The 22,840-nt window shown below is 35.5% G+C and overlaps 2 protein-coding genes across 2 annotated transcripts in view; one reads left to right on the forward strand and one right to left on the reverse strand.

The window, feature by feature from the left end:
• Nucleotides 1–1,882, forward strand: part of cfap92 (cilia and flagella associated protein 92 (putative)) — a 14,231-nt gene extending 12,349 nt beyond the window's left edge. The window contains exons 13-15 of the mRNA XM_056468848.1: nt 903–1,114; nt 1,306–1,469; nt 1,690–1,882. Coding sequence (XP_056324823.1) covers nt 903–1,114; nt 1,306–1,469; nt 1,690–1,882 — 569 coding nt within the window. The remainder of the gene's footprint in view (nt 1–902; nt 1,115–1,305; nt 1,470–1,689) is intronic.
• On the reverse strand, nt 1,149–22,799 carry acad9 (acyl-CoA dehydrogenase family, member 9). The gene is made up of 18 exons (XM_056467855.1): nt 22,541–22,799; nt 22,234–22,327; nt 21,302–21,403; nt 21,105–21,211; nt 20,927–21,027; nt 20,767–20,845; nt 20,031–20,205; nt 18,876–18,949; nt 18,725–18,800; nt 18,569–18,639; nt 17,827–17,946; nt 16,728–16,856; nt 13,868–13,947; nt 13,659–13,782; nt 11,493–11,570; nt 7,127–7,255; nt 5,378–5,450; nt 1,149–5,134 (listed from the first exon to the last, which is right to left on the reverse strand). Exons 1-18 carry the CDS (start codon nt 22,718–22,720, stop codon nt 5,034–5,036), a joined length of 1,893 nt encoding a protein of 630 aa, XP_056323830.1. The 5' UTR covers nt 22,721–22,799; the 3' UTR covers nt 1,149–5,033.
• Nucleotides 22,800–22,840: the final 41 nt, after the last annotated feature.

Below are 22,840 nucleotides of genomic sequence, written 5' to 3' on the forward strand. Positions count from 1 at the left end.
GTGACTTAATGTCTAAGAAAGGTGCTATATAAATAAACCTTTACTTACTTAATAATAATAATATCATGCATAACAACAACAGCCAAAATAGAATTCAAACTGATTATAGTATGGCCCACTTTGGTGCTTCATACCCTTTTTTATTGGTGCCAAGAATAGGGTCCAGGATTTAGAATAAAAGTCCCTTGTAAAGTGTTTTCTGTAATTTAAAACAATACAGTAGCGTAAGAGAACTTCATTTATGTCAGATTGTATGTTTTGCAGATGGATGTTGGATAATAAATAAAAAATATTTGTTTGCATTGGACAACTGATAAGCTGAAGTCACACCAACAAAAGATTCCGCTTAGTCTTAAAGCTTTTTTTTTTATATGTTACTTCCACTATTTAAGATAGCATAGCAGTCAAAATATGACAAATGAGCTCATGTATGGGACAAATTCTGGACCTTCGTCAGTGAGGGGTGGGTCTTCCGAACCCCCTCCCCTTCTGGCAACAGGCCTAGTCATGTTGATGTACTTTCAACTAAAACAAAATGTTGAGTATTCGCTGTGCTTTCTTTATGCACATCTTTCCCTTTTAGCAAACTAACAATAAGAGGGGCATGATTAAGAATATTGTGGCTGAAGCCATCAAATGAACCTCAACAGGGAAAAACTGTCACTCAAAACGCGGATTTTGATTATCAAAAGATTACCAGCACAACAACAAAATAAAAATCTGTTGATTATCTTGCACAAATTAATTGTTCAGCTCAAGAATAACACTGTGTGCTAGCAAAATAAAGATTGCAAGCTTAAATTTTACACAGGTTTTAACAGTTACATTTGTCAGCAACCATCATGCATAAGATTCTAAAGGAACTTTTTTTTTTTTACCTTTTGCTAAAATATTTTGCTCAGGAGAGTCTCTTCATGAGGAGCAGATCCAGGCTGCACGTGCTCAGCACAACAGATGGCTGAGGAAGATATTGCTTGGTGAAACTTCAACAGGAAGTGGAAGTGTTCCCGAGTTCAGATGTCACATGAAGAGAGCCAACCTGGATAAACTACAAGACATACTGAAGGACAAACCAATGAAATATTCTCTCAGGAGGCCAGGAATGGCTTTAAAGGTTAGTTTCAAAAACCTCATAGTACAAACAACAGTCAAATATAATTTTCAAATTTTAATCTGGCTCATTTTTAGAGTAATTTATACAAGAAAAAAAGCCTTGACGTCTCCCCAGCATATTTTCTTGACTAACAGTACACTTTAAAATGGTTTAAGCTTGCTATTCAACACTTAATCCTATTTTTTCTTCAGCCCATTCCCGTTATTTCTGTGGTCCAGCTTTCTGAAACGACTGGCTCAGCAGAGGAGGAGGCCAATATTCCATTTACTCCTGGACCCTTTCAGAACCACAGTCTGAGCTGGGACAAAAACGCCATTCCAAGATACTCATCTCAGTACAGCAAATTCTACTTCAGGTTAGAAATCATCCTAGTGTTTTCATTTGAAATCTTTTAATAATTAAATCCAGCTAAAATATTGTACCACAACTTGGAAAAACAAAAGAAAGAGAACCATTCAGACTATCAATATAAACGTTAACTTCACGGAAGTGTTTTGTGAGTGCCTAAATGAGAATAATGAACCACCTTGCAACAAAACTGCTCTGATTTTAACAATGTTTGATTATTTCTACAGAGATTACTGGAGGCCGCATTCATTCCTGCACAAGCGAAGTGTGTTACCGTTTACAGATGAAGAGAAAAGCATACACTTCTTCAAGAAACCTGCTGAAGTCCCACAGACGCCCGTTGTAACTGACCACTTCAAACTTAACAGAAACATCACAGAGATAAGAACTAACAAAGATGTTGCCCTACATGTGCTATAAACTTATTGCTTAAAAATTACTTTGATTGGCTTGAAGTAATATTCACCCATCTGAAAACAGTTTAAGTACCTGTTAAAGTATGTTCCCCATGGCCCATTTGCCGCATGCACACTAGTTTTAGGAGTGAGAGTTAAGAGTGAATTCCTTAAATTGTACTTTTGTGTGTGTTCCAAACACAACTCACTTTCAAAATTGTAATGATTGATATCTACAGTGCATGCGGAAAGTATTCATAGCTCTTTACTTTTTCCACATTTTTTGTTATAGCCTTATTCCAAAATGAATTTCCTCAAAATTCTACACACAATACCCCATAATGACAATGTGAAAAAAGATTTTTTTTAAATTGTTGCAAATGTATTAAAAATAAAAAACCTGAAAAAAATCACATGTACAGAAGTATTCACAGTCTATGCTCAATACTTTGTTGATGCACCTTTGGCAGCAATTACAGCCTCAAGTCTTTTTAAATATGATGCCACAAGCTTGGCATAAGTGTCTTTGGAATTTTTTGCCCATTCCTCTTTGCAGTACCTCTCAAGCTCTATCAAGTTGGATGAGAAGCGACAGTGTACAGCATTTTTCAGATCTTTCCAGAGATGTTCTATAGGATTTAGGTCTGGGCTCTGGCTGGGCCACTCAAGGACATTCACAGAGTTGTTGTGAAGCTACTCCACTGATATTTTGGCGGTGTGCTTTGGGTCATTGTGCTGCTGGAAGATGAAGTGTGAGGTCAAGAGCACTCTGAAGTAGGTTTTCATTTAGGATGTCTCTGTACATTGCTGCAATTATCTTTCCCTCTATCCTGACTAGTCTTTCAGTTCCTGCTGCTGCTGCAAAAAAAAAAAACATCCCTACAGCATGATGCTGCCACCACCATGCTTCACTGTGGATGGTATTAGCCTGGTGATGAGTGGTGCCTGGTTTTCTCCAAACGTAATGCCTGGCAATCACTCAAAAGAGTTCAATTTTAGCCTCATAAGACCAGAGAATTTTGTTTCTTATGGTCTGAGAGTCCTTCAGATGCCTTTTGGCAAATTCCAGGCAGGGAGTGGCTTCCGTCTGACCACTCTACCATACAGGCCTAATTGTGGATTGCTGCACAGATGGTTATCCTTCTGTAAGGTTCTCCTTTCTCCACAATACAATGCTGGAGGTCAGACAGAGTGACCATCGGGTTGTTGATCACCTCCCTATTTAAGGCCTTTCTCCCCCGATCTCTCAGCTTAGATGGCCGTCCAGCTCTAGGGAGAGTCCTGGTGGTTCCAAACATCTTCCACTTATGGATGATGGAGGCCACTGTGCTCATTGGAACTTTCAGAGAGGCAGACATTTTTTGTAACCTTCCCCATTCCTGTCTCTGAGGTCTACAGACAATTCCTTTGTCGTCATGCTTGGTTTGTGCTTTGACATGCACCGTCAACCCTGGGACCTAATATAGACAGGTGTATGCCTTTTCAAATCATGTCCAATCAACTGAATTTACCACAGGTGAACTCCAATTAAGCTGCTGAAACATCTCAAGAATGATCAGTGGAAACAGAATCTACCTGAACTCAATTTAGAGCTTCACGGCAAAGGTAGTGAATACTTCCGTACATGTGATTTTTCAGGTTTTTTATTTTTAATAAATTTGCAACAATTAAAAAAAAATCTTTTTTTCACATTGTCATTATGGGGTATTGTGTGTAGAATTATGAGGAAATAAATTAATTTAATCCATTTTGGAATAAGGCTGTAACATAAAAAATGTGGAAAAAGTGAAGCGCTATGAATACTTTCCGGATGCACTGACATCAAGTAACAATAACGTTTTGACTAAAATAGTATTACAGTGACAAAGTTCGATGGTTTTAACAAAACCACAGTTGGAAAAACCACTGTTGTTTGTCTATGTTTCTAAGGCTTCTTCTGAGAGCTCACTCAAAATGTTGCCAAGTACACTTATTATAAGCACTGCTTATTTTGCACATTTGATGCTTATTTGGGCTTGCATATAAAGTTCATCAAGCAATTTGGTTTGCATTTTAACGTGTTGGATTTAAGTTACAAAAGATCTTTACTATCATTATTTTGACACACACAAAAACACTGCAGTTTACAAGGATTGGTAGAAAATAAATAGACAAATATAAACGAAGAGGGAAAAAAACTGAGGTATTATTTATTATAGCTTGTAATTGTGTGTTATTGTTTAAACCGTAAAGATCTGGCTACACAAATCAGTCAAGCACCTTCTTCTATCCCACATTCAAGTAACAGACATAACTCTTTTTTTTAATACTGTATGTAATAAAACACTAACAAAAGTTCTACACAATGTACACAACTGTTTTTGTGTTGAGTCAGTAGTGATGTATTTAGATGTATATCAGAGTTGTCTCTATCTTAGATGTGTGATGGAAAATAATAATAGTAGTAAAAATCATTTGTCAACAGGTTTTGACTCATTCAGGTTGCCAAATATTGCTAGAAAAAAAGCAAATAATAAAAAGCTCTTAAGGAATAAATCCAAATTGGTTTTCTTGGAATAAGTCACATACCAAAATAATAATACCACAATAAAATGCTTACTTCATCAATGGCATTAACTACATTCAGTTAATCACTGTAAGAGAACTTCAGTCAAAAATGCCATGCGAGACATTAATATCAAAAGTGCTGTGGTTTCTATGGGTCAATCATGCAATTTTGAGAGTTAGTTGCGTGTCAAAACGTTAAAAAAGCAGTAAGCAATTCACATCTGTATATTTAAATACAGCTATCACTCCTAAAACTATAAAGTGTGTACATGACCAATAAGAAATTGCATTAAGTATTGTTTTTTGTACATAGTACTGTTAGATATAAGCAAGTTGATACCTAAAACTTACATTTAAAAGTATAAAACAACACACCTGTTATCTCCATTGCACAAAAAATGTCATCTGGAAACAAGACACATTTTGAAGATATGTTTCCAAATGGGACAGCCTTCAATGTGCTGCTGTGATGCACTGTGTCCATAAGCCTCTAAATTGGGACATACTGATATAAAAGTACTACTTAATTGCAGAATGAGGCTAAATTAATACTGCAAATTGTGAGAAACATAAGTATATTTAATAGGTAAAGCACTTCTGTTGGGTTAAAACTAAGACACAAGGTTGCGTCAGAAGGTTCTTTCCAGGGGATGTGAGCAGACATATGCCCTCTTGGCTAAGACGTCCTGGGCGATCTTCTTTATGTTGGCATCATCGTTCTCTGGGGAATCTGTAGAAGACACACCCAAATCCATTGACGGAATCTGAACACTCTGATCTGAGGCATTGCATTGACTGGAGTTCTTAGACAGGCGGTAATTGGAACAGTATGAAGAGCGCATGCGAGTGTTAGCGACTGACTTATGGTTTGTAAGGTTGTGGAGGAAATTCTATAACATGTGCAAGCGCTTTGTCTTGCTATGCAATAAAACGAGGGCGGCTGGAATCAATTACAGCTGTGCAGTTTACTCACATCTTTGAAGCTGACTCAACATGTAGTTGTTCTTGAAATGAGCATCCTTGCAGAAAGTGTTGGTGAGCAGCACCTGAAAGTTTTAACAAGGCCGTTTACATTAACGATTCGAAATTAACGTGCAAGCAAATTTCCTTAATAATGAGGTTTTTGCTGGCAAAATCATTTTACACTCTGTGACCTCAGAACATTGACAAATAGAGATTTGATGGGGTAAAAAATATGAATGTGTGTATAATCTTATATAACCTTTTAGAAATTGGATAAAGCCAATATGGATATAGCCAATATGTATGCATGCATGCAATGCAGCCACAGCATGAGAAGTCACTAAACTGTTTCCGTCAATTGTTTCTCTCATGCAAAATCAAAACAGCCCTACTGCTATGAATTAAAATTCATCAATCCATTTCTGATAAGAAATACATTATTTGTCACATTGCAGCATTTACAAGCAATTAAAATGCTAAAAGTTAGGTCCTTTCACACTGAAACAAATTATCCATTTCTGACCTAATCTATGCTTGTTCACCACCGAATGGCTTGACTTTCATTTTGTCCACCCAAAAATATTTGCTGTTAATTTACCCTCAGGTCATCCAAGGTTATTAATTATGTTTTGCCTGAATGTTTTTTTTTTGACTCTCAAAGTCAAAACTCCAAAGGAACATAATTTAAGCTGAAAATCTTCTTTAAAGGGCACCCATTTTACCCCCTTTTCAAGATTTAAGATAAGTCTTTTTTGTCTCCAGAATGTGTCTGTAAAGTTTCAGCTCAAAACACCCATCAGATTATTTATTAGACCTTTCATAACATTAGAATTCTCTACTCTGAACATTTTATAGCTATTTTTGTTGCCTGTGACTTTAATGCTAGTTCTCCCCGCCCAACGTTCCCACGTGCCTGTCAGAGTGTGCCTCAATCTCCGGCTGCGTCAGATAAACAGCACAGTGACAGACATGAAGGAAGCAGATCCACGTAACGTTTGTAAGAAATACTACAGTAAGAACTTTAGTTAATTCAAGCCTTTCTGCAACGATGAGCCACACACATAGCCGTTACAAAGTTCACACACAGCGCACTCGTTTAACTTTGCACAGTTTTTGCACGCAAATGTGACAGCATACACGTTAATATTCACTACTGTATGGATATCCGTTACGTTACTGTACAAAATAACCCCCCTTTTAACATCCACAAACCACCGGGATTGAAGCATCTTCTTTTAATCCCAGTTGCTTGTCTTGTTAATATGATTATTCGCTTTACTATGGAGACATGTTAAAACATGGGAGTCAATCAAATCAGTGGGTGGGAAAACCGCACTCCTACGTCTTGTTGCGGTCAGCCTCAAAATGGGAGGGATTTGGATCCCATTTTAACGTCAGGAAATAAAAAAACTAAAAAATAAGCCACTTATTGTCTTTATATCACCCTAATATAACTGTGGACACACTATACCTAAACACATTTCTTTGCAAACAGCTTACAAAAGATGATTTTCATCATAGGTGCCCTTTAAGGCCGTACTGAAGAAAAGAAGTCTTGTAAATCTTTGATGGCCTGAGGGTACATTTGCAACAAATTTTCATTGAACTGTCCCTTTAACACTGAACAAAGAGTTGATGTCTTGAGGCAAGTCTCAAAACAGAGTATTGGTTTCCAAGTGGAGGTCAAGCACTGCTTCAGTGTGGCTTGTTTTAAAGCTGACCTTATGACCTCAGTGAGGAAGGGTTAAAAGTCTGTTACCTCATGGTCATGGTTGCGCAGGCCGATGGAGATGGAGCGAGAGGAGCGGGACAGGACAGCTGTCATGGCGTAGAGGTTAATTAACACATCTGCAACTTTCTTCAACAGAAGCTGCTCATCGACAATTGTCTGAAACAAACCAAGTTACAACAATTTTACAGTTTGAAATCATTAAATGTACCACAGTTTTAGATCATTTTTGGCAAGGGAGTTTCTAAGATTATGAAAGTTCTATTTTCATCTTTTATTACTGGAAAAACAACAACAATAATAATAATAATACAAATAATTAGACACTGTTCCCAGTGATGGGTTGCGGCTGGAAGGACATCCGCTGGGTAAAACATATGCTGGATAAATTGGCGGTTTATTCCGCTGTGGCGACACCAGAGTAATAATAGGACTAAGCCGAAAAGAAAATGAATGAATTATACACTGAACTCAATTAGAGTACTACCTTCAATTTACCTTCAAGGTCACTGCTTAGTCTTATATGAAGAAAAAAGCACTTTTTACATCTACATATTTCGAAGCACAGTATAAAATACACATAATCTATACGTGTACATATTAACAATTACACTTTCAAATACCTTGGTGTAATCTGGCATCTGGTGATAAATTCCTTAATCATCTGCAATTTTCAGCCCAACTTTCTAGGTTTTACTAGGTGCATCCTAAAGCGCAATCTTATACACTATTCTATGCAATTTTGTAGCATGAATAGTCCAAACATCATATTTATTTTTTTATTTCAATTTTTCATGTGAATGCAATTATGAAACTTCCTGATGGTGAATGCAGATGTACTCATGACTGGTATTATTTGGTAGTTTGGTCATTTATTACACCAATTTGCCAACCGATATCTATTTTTATTCTATCCGATATCTATTTTTTATTGTACAATATATTGCACCAAAATAAATGATATTATTGTCATTTTAAGACCATTTTATACCACTCATTATATAATGCCAGAATGACAATATAATATCATCACAATGCAAGTACACCCTTCCAAAGAGCACATAATATTTTATTCGTAAGAATATTTAATTATTGTAATTAACAAATTAATAATATGGCACTGAAATCAGAATGTAAAAATGCATTTCCTAAATAAATAATAAATGTTAACAAAAAAGAATGCAAGAAAAAGAGTAACAGAGGCTGTGAAATATGGTACCAGATGTATTTTCAGTTGTCAGACACCCACCTGAAAATATACTGAAGTTATTTGTAGTAAATACAATAGTGTATTTTAACCATACTGACACTGACACCTCTAAAAGAGATGTTGCATAATCAGCTAAAACGTTGCTAGAATTGGTTATGTATGGGCGATATATATTGCATCACCAAAAATGATTGAGGTCATGTCCATGAGTTGTGCGGTAAGATGATATATTTATTATTGTGACAGGCCTAGTGAGCCATTCTAAAGTAATTGAAAGCCTCTGCCAGCAGGTTGTCCAGATGAAGGCCGAAGGGATGACCCTTTCAGCCATAACAAGAGAAGCTGTGGTCTTTTTCAAATATGTGCTTTCTAGAATATTGCGTCTTTATAATGTCATTAGACCCTCAGAAAGTCTGGTCGTCCACGAAAGAGATATGCAAAAGTACAGGACAATGTGAAGAATCTGAATAGACAATCCTTTGAAATTGCTGATTAGTTCAGATCTGAACAGGGTAAAGATCTGTTTTAGCATACAATGTCTCGACATGACAAGAATTAGACTGAAAGCACCTCTGCAAAACCTCATCATCATCAGCAGAAACAATCGAAATGCTAGTCTAACTTTTGCCGTGGAGCATGTTTTGTGTATTTTTTATTAGATGTGTATTTGTGTATATCCAAACTCTGTTTAAATATCTATTTTAGTTGATCTAGGTCCCTCAAAGTAGGACAAATCAACTCCGTCCTGACAGTAATACACAAATTGTGGAAAATATAAAAACATCCTGCGCCTGCCTTTCAAGAGTTCATATTTCACACAGCATGCAGGCAAAAACACTGCAGCGGGGGGATTTACTCCTTTAAACGTTTCCTGCAAATGAGAACGAATGAATGAAGATGAATTTAGTGCGCTCCAAAAAAAAAAAATAATGTGTGTGGAAATCTGAAGCCTTTCCAAACTGCTCTCTAGTGACTGCAGGCTGATTACAATAGCATGGCCACACAGACACTCATTGAGAAAAGAGAGAGTTGAGTCCAGCTGTGTCACACATGAACATTACCTCACCTCAGCAGGAAAGAAGGGACCAGAGACGAGTCCCAGCAGCGCTTACGGCCCACGCTAATTACCTTGTGCATTATTACGATGGCAACTGAATGAAAAAAGCCAAACAAATGGTAACTTTTCATTTTCTGGCAGCATGTGAGGAATGTGCACCAACGCAATGTCAAAAATGATTGTGGGAAAATGTGAGATTTATGGGGCGAAAAAAAAATCTATAAGCAATAGCAAATATTAAACTTTTTAATTAGCTTAATTAACTTTTTTCACATTTCAATTTCACATTCACTTCAATTACTTAATTCAAACTTAAAAAGTTACTTAAAGAAGCTGTAAAACAATATATAATATAACATATTTTATATTAATAATATAGTACAATAAAAAAAATGGAGCACAAATCTGTAAAAATTAAGCTCAGTTGTTATTTCTATTACACCATTTGATGTAAAATTACTAATATTAACATCTAATATTACGTTTCAAAATAATAAATAATCTGTAAACACTAGTAAAAATCTCTAAAAGAAAATCTATTTGACCACCACTATACGACTATTAATAAAGCCAATTTGATTATTTAAAAATTAAACATTAAATTAAAAAGGTTTCAGTATGACTAAATAATAAAAATAATTACTGAATAAAATTAATTAATAATACAAAAAGCGTAAAAAAAAGAAATTCCGGTTTGAAAAGAAATTTTGAAGCTATGTCACGGCCATGAGATCCTTATGTAAATTCCAGCATGGAGACTGAATGTCTGTACCGGCCAGTACAATGTTACGTCTTTTGAGTTTTCAGCATTAATTTATGAGAAAGATTTGGTTCGAACCAATCAGCGCGCTTTATTTTGAATGAGGTGCAACTTCATTAATATCCATGATATAGCTTAAAAAACTGTTTTTACCCCTTACAGTGTTCAGAGAGATATTACGTTGTGTAGCCAGCTGTAATTATAACAAGTGGAAAAAGAATTGTTAGGAGACATGGGTCATCAGTGTTTATAAACGTGCCGCAACGAAGGTTTTGTTTCCATTTTTTCCTGCTATAAGACTGCAGCTCGTGTGTGGATTACAGTTGTCTGCAAACACGCAACAAAAATATATGTTTGTAAGGAACATTTTTTTTACCGCAGAGCTTTTCGCATCTTGAGATGTTGAAATCCGAATTTGCAATCGTCTTCTTTTTTTAAAAAAAAGACACTGTCGAAGTTGGTGTTGATTGGTTTTTGTGTGAAGGTTTTTTTTCTCCCATACGGCATGGGGTTTCAAAAATTCTATTAAAACAACACTCTTTTAGCAGTCCATAGTCTCATTCAATATCTCGTTTGTCACGGGGGCATGCATGGAATGTTCCTGAATGAAAGTGAAAGTGCCAAACTGCAGTTAAAGTCAAGAATTTAAGAATGAAACACCTGAAAGGACATGAGACTCAAGAGGAAAACTGGATAGCGTGGTGGCGCAATGACATTAATCGTATTATGTGCTATAACGTGTAAAACGGGATCATAAAAGGAACATTCAAAAAGCAACTCATGTAAACACCCTAATCATATTACTGTATTATTCAGATTAAGGCGAAAAATTCAATAACTGATGTCCATGCAAACGTAGTTACTGTCTATCTCCCTCGAGTCTGTGCTTGTGTTGCCGCTGTGAAAATCAGCTGTAGTGCACGTAATGAAACTCCCCTTTTCATGAAACAAACCCTTCCCTCTTTCACTATTCCCACCTAAACAAAGCTGAACTCGCCCACTGTCCTAGACTAGAGGTCTGAAAACACTCTGCTTAGACAGGGGGTGTTTCATGGCCCTTTAACATGACTGCAAATACAAAACAATTAAATTTAAAAATCTCTATATAATATATACATCTGTAAAACTGCAAAAATATGTAAATATTCAAATAAATTCAGTATAATAAATTTAATTCTTCTAATATTTTTATAATACTACTAAAAAGAACAACAATTTCATTTATTCAAATTTAAAACAGCTTAATATATACAATCTAAATAATAAATCCTGTTTAACAAGAGTAGTCAATCTCTAAAAATTTAAATGAATCCAGTCAAATATATAAATAAAATTCAATTAAATAATACAATTTCATGTGAATCTTTACCTTTCCATATCGGTACAGCAAACCTTCAACAGTGGATCCAAAACATGCAGCGTTCTGCTCAAACATTTTGGCGCTCTCCTGTGGGAGAAACATGACATCATCAGTGTGCTGAAAAGGAGCTGGTCTCAATTACTCGACCACATGACTTTAAAGGGCAGATCAGAAGCAAGGAGCCCGCATGATGAAATGTCACTGGCAGGAGAAGCAGGTCAGATCAGACTGACAGGGCTTTTACTGGACATCCCTACGCTGCTGTTAGTACCATGACGCACATTCATTTTATGACCACTGGTGTGGTTTTACTGTATAATATGAGAAGCTGCTCAATTAATCATTAAAATATTGCTGTTTTGCAAGTTATTTCTAAATGATTGCGTTTTGCACATATTTGTTAAATCTTTGACAATCAAATCAGTATTTGATTAACAGCTTTGGTCTTTAGCCCTTTTAACCAGTATTACTGTTACAAACATTCAATTTCTAATTAACAGAATTTAGTTTATCTAATCAACCTAATTAAGCCTTTACATTGCACTTCAAGCTGAATACTAGTATCTTAACTAATAAAATACTATGGAATAGTGATAAAAAAAATGTAAAAAACTATCATGTTTAAAAAATGTGTTGAAAAAACTTCTCCAATAAACAGCACTTGGCAAATATTTTCAAAAGAAATAATATTTCACAGTAAGGATAATAAGTTTGCCTTTAATAATTGGTAACAGATATATACACACACAATATATACACACCATATATATATATATATATATATATATATATATATATATATATATATATATATATATATATATATATATATATATACACACACAAAATGAAACTAAAACGCCTGGATTTGGACCACAATAATTCATTAGTATGGTGTAGGGCCTCCTTTTGTGGACAATACATCATCAATTCGTCTTGAGAATGACAGATACAAGTCCTGCACAGTGGCCAGAGGGATTTTGAGCAGTCTTCTTGCAGAATAGTAGCCAGGTCACTATGTGAACTGCTGGTGGAGGAGACCGTTCCTGACTCGCTCTCCTAAAAGACCTCAAAGTGGCTCAATAATATTTGGTTCTGGTAACTGTGCAGGCCATGGGAGATGTTCAACTTCACTTTCATGTTCATCAAACCACTCTGTCACCAGTCTTGTTGTGTGTGTATTGGTGCATTTACATCCTGATACATGACACCGCGTTTAGAAACATTGTTTGAACCATTGGGTGCACATGGTCCTCCAGAATGGTTTGGTGGTACTAGGCAGTGACTGGCCCATCTAGGAAAAGTATTGGGTCTAGGGAATGGCATAATATTGCAGCCCAACCATCACTGGTCCACCTATGCATCACTCTGGGCACGCAACAGTCTGGGTCGTATGCTTCTTTAGGGTTTCTCCACACTGTAACTCTCCCAGATGTGGGAAAGTGAGTGAATGTGGACTTGGAAAACAATACATGTTTCGCATTGCCCACATCCCAAGATTTTCACTGCTTGTGCCACTGCCAAGCTTTGGTTTTAATAGTGCGAGTGACCAAAAGTTTGCTATAGCAGCCCATCCATGTATATTGACACAGTGGAGCTCCTGACGAACAGTGTTGGTGGAAACAGGAGAGTTGAGGTGCCCATTTAATTCTGCAGTAAGTTGGGCAGCTGTGGTTTTAGTTTTTTTTGGATACAATCTGGGTTAGCACTCAAACATCCCTTTCAGGAAGATTCCTCTTGCGTCCACAGTTACTCCTGCTGGATGTCGTTCGTCCTTCTTGGTGGTATACTGACATTACCCTGCCTACCATGGGTCTTGATACATTACAAAGATTTTCTGTCTTGGTCACAGGTGATACGTAGGAGATGCACACCAACACTTTGTCCTCTTTAGAACTCTGATATGTTAGAGTTAGCCATGAAACCTCCAACTTTAAATTGGCCAGTGTTTCAGTTTCATTGTCCAACCACTGTATAAGCTCATCAGTCATGAATACAGCAATGCATTCAAACACATTTTTGTTTGATTCGTTAAGTTTTCTTTACAGAATTGAGGAAGAATAAGATTGTACTACAAAAAACATTATAATAATCGTAACTCTCAGTTTATTCAGAATCATTCAACTCTATGACAGACTACAGCCATTCTAGAGCACAAGCAGCACTGAAGTGTACCTGTAGACTGGGATGAACAACACCATCTTTGCCGGTGAGTCCAAAATCTGCCGTCTGCACCGTGTCCCTGATTTTCTTCCCCAGAATCTCAAACACCACCCCTAAATTTCCTTTCTTCATCTCCCTGTGAGAAGACAGTATTGAATGTTAGAAGAATGAATTAGTGCATGGATGACCTATACTTGTGCATGTGAATATTCCTGACATACTTTATTTTTCCAGTTAATATTTTACCAGCATACTGCATTCCTGTAAGTGCGACATACATCCTCAAAATCTCATTAGTGCCCTAAAAGCAGAGGAAAATAAGAAAAGAATGAGTATTATATAATGCATTTCTCAAATAATTGTTTTTGCACATTGATGCTGGTGCTGTGTGTTTGGATTAACATGCCCCCTGGTGGTCAAAAGTGTTGTTACTATTATTACTATTACTTTTATTATTACTGTTACTATTACTTAAGGCTGGGCGATTTATTGAACATTTTAACTCAATTACGATTAATGAACGATTATTTAATTTTTTTGCCCTCATAGTTCACTGACAGGTTTTGTACAATAACGCTCACAAATTACAATTGAGAGATTTCTGACTGAAGGGTGCATTACTTGACTTTAAAATAATTGAAGGAAACACACACTATCTATAACTATTTATTAAACATCAACGTTAAACAACCGAAATTAAAATACACATCGTCTAAAACAACAGTGTCTTATATATTTGTCTTATAAAAGAGTGAAAATAAATAACTTGCACTTTTGGAAACAATTATTTTCAACATTTTTCATATTAAAAATAAAAAAGCAGTATCTTTTCTAAATTAAATAGCACTTGTATGTCCTGTAATTAATATTTTAAACCTGTGTGTTTGTTTTTTCTGAATGCTACCTTAATGTAGAAGTACCTCAAACTCATTCAGAGGTGGGAACTGGTGGAAGTGCAATAACTTTTATCATAAGGTAAACACAAAACAAATGTCTCTATATGGAGCTCCTTCACAGCACTCCACAATTGTAAACACTAAACCTCTTGGCCCCGCCCACACTCATCAACGATACCAAACCAACCAATTACAGAGCTTGTGCTACACATCTTAGCAATGCATAGTTAAATGTTTTCAGAGGTGCGCGTCAGCCAGGACGAGGGGTCTCGACGCAGAAGAATAAACAGAGTGGGGTCACATGACTCCACATGCGGTAAGGAAAGTAATAGAAAGAATTTACCTGGAAAAATCTGATGGATTATAGGTTGTGTATGTCGATTTCGATTAATCACCCAGCCCTACTATTATTATTACTACTACTATTACTTCTACTAATAATAATAATAACAACAATTTTGTCAATTAAATTATATATATCTATAAAGTATATCTATTTCATAATTTAAATTTTAAAGTTTGGAGTTGGTCCATTATGAAAGTCATTGTGCCCTCTGGTGGTGAAAAATACAAAAGACAAAAAGTGTTTCTTTAAATATTCTATAATCAGTACAGTAAATATGTTGTAGGCTTCCAATCAAAAGTTTAAGTGATAAAGTTTTTTTTTTATTTTATATTTTAAATCTGAATAAAAAAATAATTTAACTGACCAAAAGTGGCAGTAAAGGCATTTTTAATATTATAAAAAAATATTTTTTTTTCACAAAAACAAAAGTAAAATGCAAATGCAAACTTAATTTATCACATTAAAATGATTTCGAACTGATCATATGACTCATAAGACTAAAATATTGGTCTGTATATGAAAATGTATTTCTGTCATTGAATTTACATTTTAATTATATTATAAACTATATATTAAAACTGAACAAAAATTCATTAGGATTATAGTTTTTTTTACTATATCTTAGATCAAATAAATTTAGCCTTAGTGGGGATTTTAAATGAATAAATATATATATATATATATATATATATATATATATATATATATTTTTTTTTTTTTTTGAAAAGGCAGACTATAATGCAGACTTGGCTGGCTTGAGAAAGCCTAGACCAGGGGTGCCTAAACTCGGTCCTGGAGGGCCTGGGTCCAGCAAAGTTTGGTTCCAACCCCAGGTAGACACACCTGAACCAGCTAACCGAGCTCTTTCTAGGAATAGCAGAAACTTCAAGCAGGTGTGTCGAAGGAAGTTGGAACTAAACTATGCAGGACTAAACAGAGACTAAAAATGTTGATGCTCAACGTCAAACGCTCCCCAGACAGATTGTTTTGGGGTTGCTAGGATGTTGCTATGGGGTCTTGGAAGCTGATCCCAAACTTCTGCTTATTCTACATCAAATGTAAACAAAGTGAATTTGCTAAAATAAATCTGAGCTTATCACAAATATTAATATATATATTTCCTCATATTTACAAACACAACTGTACAACTATGTCATGTTAATTTGCCACACATTCGAATTGCACCCTAACCAGGGTGCGAATTATACATTGATGATCACAGGGGGGTCAAGTTATTCGATTATGTTCGATAACATTCCTCAGTGAACCAAACTTGTATATTTAATTCAATTACATCTAATATATAAATCAGTGTTTTGAGGCCTATTGAGTCGTTCTCAATGACAGTTTGCATTCCTGCACCTATTAATGGATGACCATGAAAGACTGCACATATTTTTTATTTTACTGTTTAGCTTCCCTGTGCAAGCAAGTGTATAATGAAATACAAACAATGCATCTACTTTTACACCTAAAAATGCCTATTTTACAAGAAACATGTTTTGTGAACACTTGTGCTGTCTTTTGTTTTTTTAAATTTGCCGGTTTCAAACCGCTGAATTAATATTTTCGGAACAAACATGCATTCACAATGGTGTGAACCATTATAGTGGTGGGTAAACGTATATGCAAGGTATCTATTACTTTAATTATTAATATTAGTTAAGATACAGATTAGAGCAAACTATTTCTTAACTATTAAAGGACAGACCCCACCAAACATCTTATTCTGATGTCCTTCAGGGAGATCAATTGTTAATTAGGAGGGTCAGACCCCCCTACAATTCAAACCCTGACCCTAAAGTGTGCAAAACATCCTGTAATGCCATCTGTCTCTACCTCAAATATCTGGAGGATGCGGCAGTCCCTGAGGTAGCGCTCGTAGGGGTAGTTCTTGGTGAAACCCAGACCTCCCAAAACCTGCAGAGCTTCACTCACACAGATCCAGGTGCCCTCAGAGCTGAAGACCTGGAGAATCAGAGCAGAGTTTAAGCAGCAGGACCGGAGGGTACATAGATATATACACTAGACATCGCATACGGACTCCAAGCATGCGTCAATAGTGCCGTCACATTTGTACAGTGCTTCCAGGACCAACGTCTTTCAGCCACACTAGTCAAGATTAAAGCCAGTGTAAGGATGCTGGACTTTAGTGCTGTGTACGAGTGTAGTAATGATCAAACAAAGAAAACAAAGCACAGAGGAATAACATTTCATTGGTAAGATTTCGTTTTTTACGTTTTTGAAAGTTACAAACTTTTAAGCTGAACAAGTAACATTATTGATGATAATACAGTTTCTTAAGGCAACCATAAGGCAAAGTAGCACCAACTCGCGTTAAATACCAAGCTCATGCTAGTTTTGTTGAATAAAATAAGCAAAAAATGAAAATGAAATATGACAAGATGCTGCGGTGATAGAAACTTGTATTATTGTCGGCTAAGTGAATGAGTCGTTCACAACGGGGATTCATTCACAAACAAATTGCTCCAGCCGTTAGAATGAGAAGTGAACGTGGAAGAGGGACTGTGTTTAGGACATGGATTAGATCAAATTTAACAGGGAGGGAGGATAATACATTTCTATGCACACAAACACTCGCTCTTTGTCAGAAATGCCCGTTCGGTCACTTATCCATCGATGTAGAAAAGTGATGCAAAATGTTAATTTTTGTATTTTAAAAAAAATTTTGCACACTGACCTTCGGGGAAACTCCTGATCATAGATATATGCATGTATGTGTGTATGTATCTCGGGCTCTGGATGAACACTCCTCCACTGCACTTCGATCCCACATTAATTTCAAAGGAGCGCTACCCTGTACTAAAATTGCGGCTCTATTGATGCATTCCTTCCAATAGACAACAATAGCGTAGGCGACATCTAACGTAAATATCAATGTCAATGCTGAAACAATGATGTCTGCAGGTTAATTCACCTTCACCATCGCCGCCTCCAGAGAGCAGTCTGGGAGTCCAGGACGGTCCATCATTCCAGCAGTGAGGTACGCCATGCTCTCCATCACATACACATTCAGGGCCATGGTGGCAAACTTGTCCTGTGTCAAAGCAAAATAAAACAATGAGCAAATTAATTCTGTCAATCAATTAAAAAAAATATAGATCAACTAAATGGATAAATCACTCATAATTAAAAATCTGTCATCATTATCTCATCATTTATTTGTTCCAAACCTATTTGACTTTTTTGTTGAACACAAAAAAGATATTTTAAAGAAAGCTGTAAACCTGTAACCATTTACTGTAACCAATTCTTACTATGGGAGTCAATGGTTACAGGTTTTCGGCTTTCTTCAAAATATCTTCTTTAGTGTTCAACAGAATAAAGAAAGTCATAAAGGTTTGGAACCACTTGAGGGTGAGTGTATTTTCATATTTGGGTGACAGACCCCATTAAACACACATTATTTCTGAAATTAAGTGCATTTAAATCCACCCAACATTCAGTTTTTTTTAAATATACATGTACAATTTTCAAATAAATGTAGGAACAACATAATGACAGTTTTTTGTAGCATCTTTTTAAACATCTAAATCAACCAATAATCAAAAATTTATCTAAAAATGAAAAACTTTATTGCATGTGTTAACTTTCTGATTTTGAGAGAAAATTAGCAAATATTAATTACAGACTAACTCAATGCTAGATAGAAAACAAACCTGAATCATTCCAAACTCTGAAAGCCTTCTGTTGAATTGTTTTCTTGTGCCTGCATATTCTGCTGACAGCTCTGGAGTGACATGGCATGGAAATTAATTTTAGTTTAAAGCATGTTCACTAATAATAGGGTGGGCTATAATGAATCATATTCTCACCAATGAGTTTTTTGACCACCCCTGCACCTGCACCACCCATGCTGAAGCGCCCATTATTCAGTATGTTCATGGCGACCTAAAGAAAACTTGCAAAAATCAGCATCACATCATCATATTAAAAGCATCATATTTCAGGCTGTTTGTGACTCACCTTAAAACCATCACCAACTTCACCAATGACATTCTCGATAGGCACTTTTGTGTCTTCAAATGTGATCTCGCTTGCTGAGGAATGAATGTACACAAATAAATAATGTGAATAATTATGTTTTCATTTTCAAAACTCATGTTGAATAGGCCATAAATAATAAGCCATAATCATGAGACATTTATGTACATGATTAATATAAACATGTCTTTTAATTGCTATCATTCCACAAATATTAAAATGTACAACAAATTAAGTAAAAATATCCAGAACATAAAAAGAAACGAAGAAAGCATAAAACAAACAGAAGCTTTAATGGTTTTAATTCTAACCATATGCAAAGCTAAAAGATCTTTTTAAAGTTAATTTTTATTTAAGTTGTCCTTGTTAAAGTAACTATTTATTTAACTATGAAGTAATACAGATTTCTATGTGGTTGAAGTTAGAATATGGATAAGGTTTAGGGTTAATTGCACACTATTAATTGTTTTACTTTATTATTACAATTACATATGCAACATGTGTAACAAAAACATCTTAAAATAGCGTCGAAATTTATTTAAAGCAAAACTGAATGAACTCATGTGTCTAGGTGTGTTCACATGCTTATTTCTGGCTCACTTAGCAAACAATAAAAAGTTATGATGCATATTTTGCTAACTTATGCAACATCTGTGCTGCATTTTATTCCAGTTGATCTGAACAAGAGATAATTTAAAACAGGACTCAGGGCCAGTTTTTGGGTGTTTTTGGGTTTGAAAGACTCAGAAGATAGCGTTCACATTAGCCAAATGAACTGAACTCTAATCTCGAACGAACTCAGGTGCACACCAAATGTGCTAGTGTGAAAGCAGTGGTCTTATTAAGCTTTGTTGGTGTAAACCGGCACTCAGACGGCAGTGTTTACACTTCAAATCAACTGCTCTAGCAACACAATTACACCAAAGTTTATTTTACACTAATCAAACCTGCCTAGAGTGAACACACCCTTATATTTTAAAAGACGTGTTATAAAACATTCATTCATTTACAACTGTCTATTAAAGATCCATAGATTTTAGGGAAGTGGTTTAACATAAATATGACAATAACTTTCAAATCAGATATATTTCAATTTAAAGTACAAAAAGTATTTAAGTAAGTAAAGTACAAACTCACTGTTTGATCCTCTGATGCCCAGTTTGTCTTCAGGTTTTCCACTGGTGACTCCACCGAATGCTCTTTCCACAATGAAAGCGGTGATCTTATCTTTCTTTTGGCCATCTTTGTCAACAACTTCAGTTCTGGCAAACACAGTCATGATGTCTGCCCATCCACCATTGGAGATCCAAAACTTGAAAGAAAACATCATTTTATCATTTTGTTTTGTTTAGGCATTGAAATGCATTTTGGTTGATTTGATCACTTTTCCTGATTGTTCAATTTAATATACATTTCATTTAAACTCTCACAATTCACATATCAATGCACAAGGCGGCAATTGAAAGTGATACCGTTTCTACTCTGACAGACACAATGCACAAGGTTGAATGCAGTGCATTTGTGTTAGAATCAAGAACACGTTGTGTTTTTTTTTTCACTTGTAAAACAAACCTATGATGTCAGTTGTTTACTGGCAGCCCTTCTGGCAGGTTCATTTCAACAACACATCCTGTAATGTTTAACAATTTGGTCAGCAGGCAGAGAGCAGCTGATCATCTGCGGCTGTTCAAACACATTGCACCATAGGAGTGTTTACATTACATAATCAATCCAGAATTAAGCATTTATTACTACCTCTGGATGTTTTTGAAAGTGGACAAGCTCAAAATGTTTTAAATGCAGTGTAAATGAGATTAGATGTCATTCACTTGTGATTGGATTGATTGAATTTTAAAATCTGGAGTAAAGTCACCTTTGTGCCATTGAGCAGGTAGTGCTTCCCATCTTCTGTTAGCGTGGCTCTCAGCTGTATAGATGCAGCATCACTGCCACTAAAGCACATATATTTGATAAAATATAACCAAAGCTGATTTGGAAAAGGACAGATTTTAATTTCAGGTTAAATAGCATACCTTCCAGGTTCAGTGAGGCAGAAAGCTGCTATATGTTCTCCTGTTGCTAGCTTGGGCAGATATTTTGCTTTCTGAGCATCAGTTCCAGCTATCAATATACCCTAAAATGTAGAAAGCATTATGCAAATTTTCCTTAAAATAACTGTATTTATTGCAGCACCTAAAGCTGTTCACTCACCTTCAGGCCGATGGCCTGATGTGCTGCAAGTGTGACCGCAATAGACCCATCTAAAGACGTGATCTCTCCTAACCTGGCATACATGGTGTTTGAGAGTCCCAGGCCGCCTGGAGGAGGAAACAGGCAAACATAAAGATGAAATTTTCTGATGGCGTATTAGAAAGTGTGACTCGTATGAAGTCAGAGGTCAGCCTCACCATATTCTTCAGGTATCTGGATCCCAAACAGACCCAGTTCTTTTAGTCCATCCAAAGTCTCAGGGGGAATATTGGCCTCCCGGTCAATCTTCGCTGAGTCAACTAGAGATGGTATTTGCACAAGTCAAAAAAAAAAAAAAAAAAAAAAGGCAAACCTCTATATTTTTTTTTTTTTTTTTATGAGGAAGATAAATGAAAGTGTATTAGCTGATATCAGGTAAAACACTATAAACTTATGTTTAAAAATGTTTCAGATTTAGAAAGTATTATGTCTTAGTTGTTTATGAGGTGCAAAAAACAGCAAAATCGGTAATACAGTGAACATGTAAAATAACTGTTTTCTACTTGAATAAGGATTAAAATATCCCTTATATCTGTGATTCAAGTTTAAGATTAATTTCAGGTCAAAACAAACAAGCATGTTAGATTGGTGTAAATGTACGTAAATAAATCTAAATTATAATGTAATTTTAAAAATAGGGCTGAATTTTCAGCATCATTACCCCAGTCCTTTTTGCTTCAGAAAATCATTATAATATGCTGATTTGCAGATCAGAAAACATTTTCTTTTTATTATCATTAACATTATGGAAGTTTTTTTAACTGATTAAACGTGACTGTAAATACATTTGTGTATGTTACAAATATTTCTAAAATACTCACATAATGATGCAGTAAATTCAGCTTTGTAAATACAGGATAATAATAATAATAATAATAATAATATATAATAAAATATGATGTGTGTAATTAAATTATTTTAAATAATTTAAAATAATTTACCTTAATTTAACCTGTTACCTTATTACCAAAGGTTATTCAGACAGACACTTTTCTGTACTTTTCTACTCAGTATATTATACTAATACATTATGAACAGAAATCTTGCATTAATAAAAAAGAAAAACATTTAAAAAAATGCTTGTACCAACCATTTTCATTGAAAAACTTTTCCACCGGCTGAACAAACTGGTTTAACTCTTCTAATTCCTCATTGCTGATTTCTGGGTAGGGAAATACTTCTTTCTAAAAGATTAGTAAGAAGCATTTGTAATTAAAACGACACTTTTTTTGATTACAGTTGCATTCAGGCTAACGAAAACCACTGCAGTAACTTCAATTACAGTGAAAGGTGTTAACTGTTACGCCTTTGTTTACGTGAAGGTACACATTAATACAGATATGTCAGTTTTGTACCTCATTAATTTGACTAAAAAATCAGCCGTTTGTTGGCATTACCTTGTTAACTTTGCCCAGAAACAGATCTTTTGCATAAGCCAAACTCCTCGAGCTGGACCTAATGAAGCGCTGCGACTGGAACTGATGAGGACATTCTTCTGTTTGCGCGACTCGAGCAGCGAATAAATTCCTCCCACGCCTTACAGATCTTGACAAAACAATCAATTTGTTCAGGCTCATCTTCAACGTAGATACTCACACGAATTACGAATCACCCTACGACTGACTGAAACACCTTTCACCCGTTTTCGTCTCACATTAATGACGTCACTTGTCCACTTGCGCGCAGTTCACTTTACA

The sequence above is a fragment of the Danio aesculapii genome, chromosome 11 (genome assembly GCF_903798145.1).
Source record: "Danio aesculapii chromosome 11, fDanAes4.1, whole genome shotgun sequence".
NCBI lineage: Eukaryota > Metazoa > Chordata > Actinopteri > Cypriniformes > Danionidae > Danio > Danio aesculapii.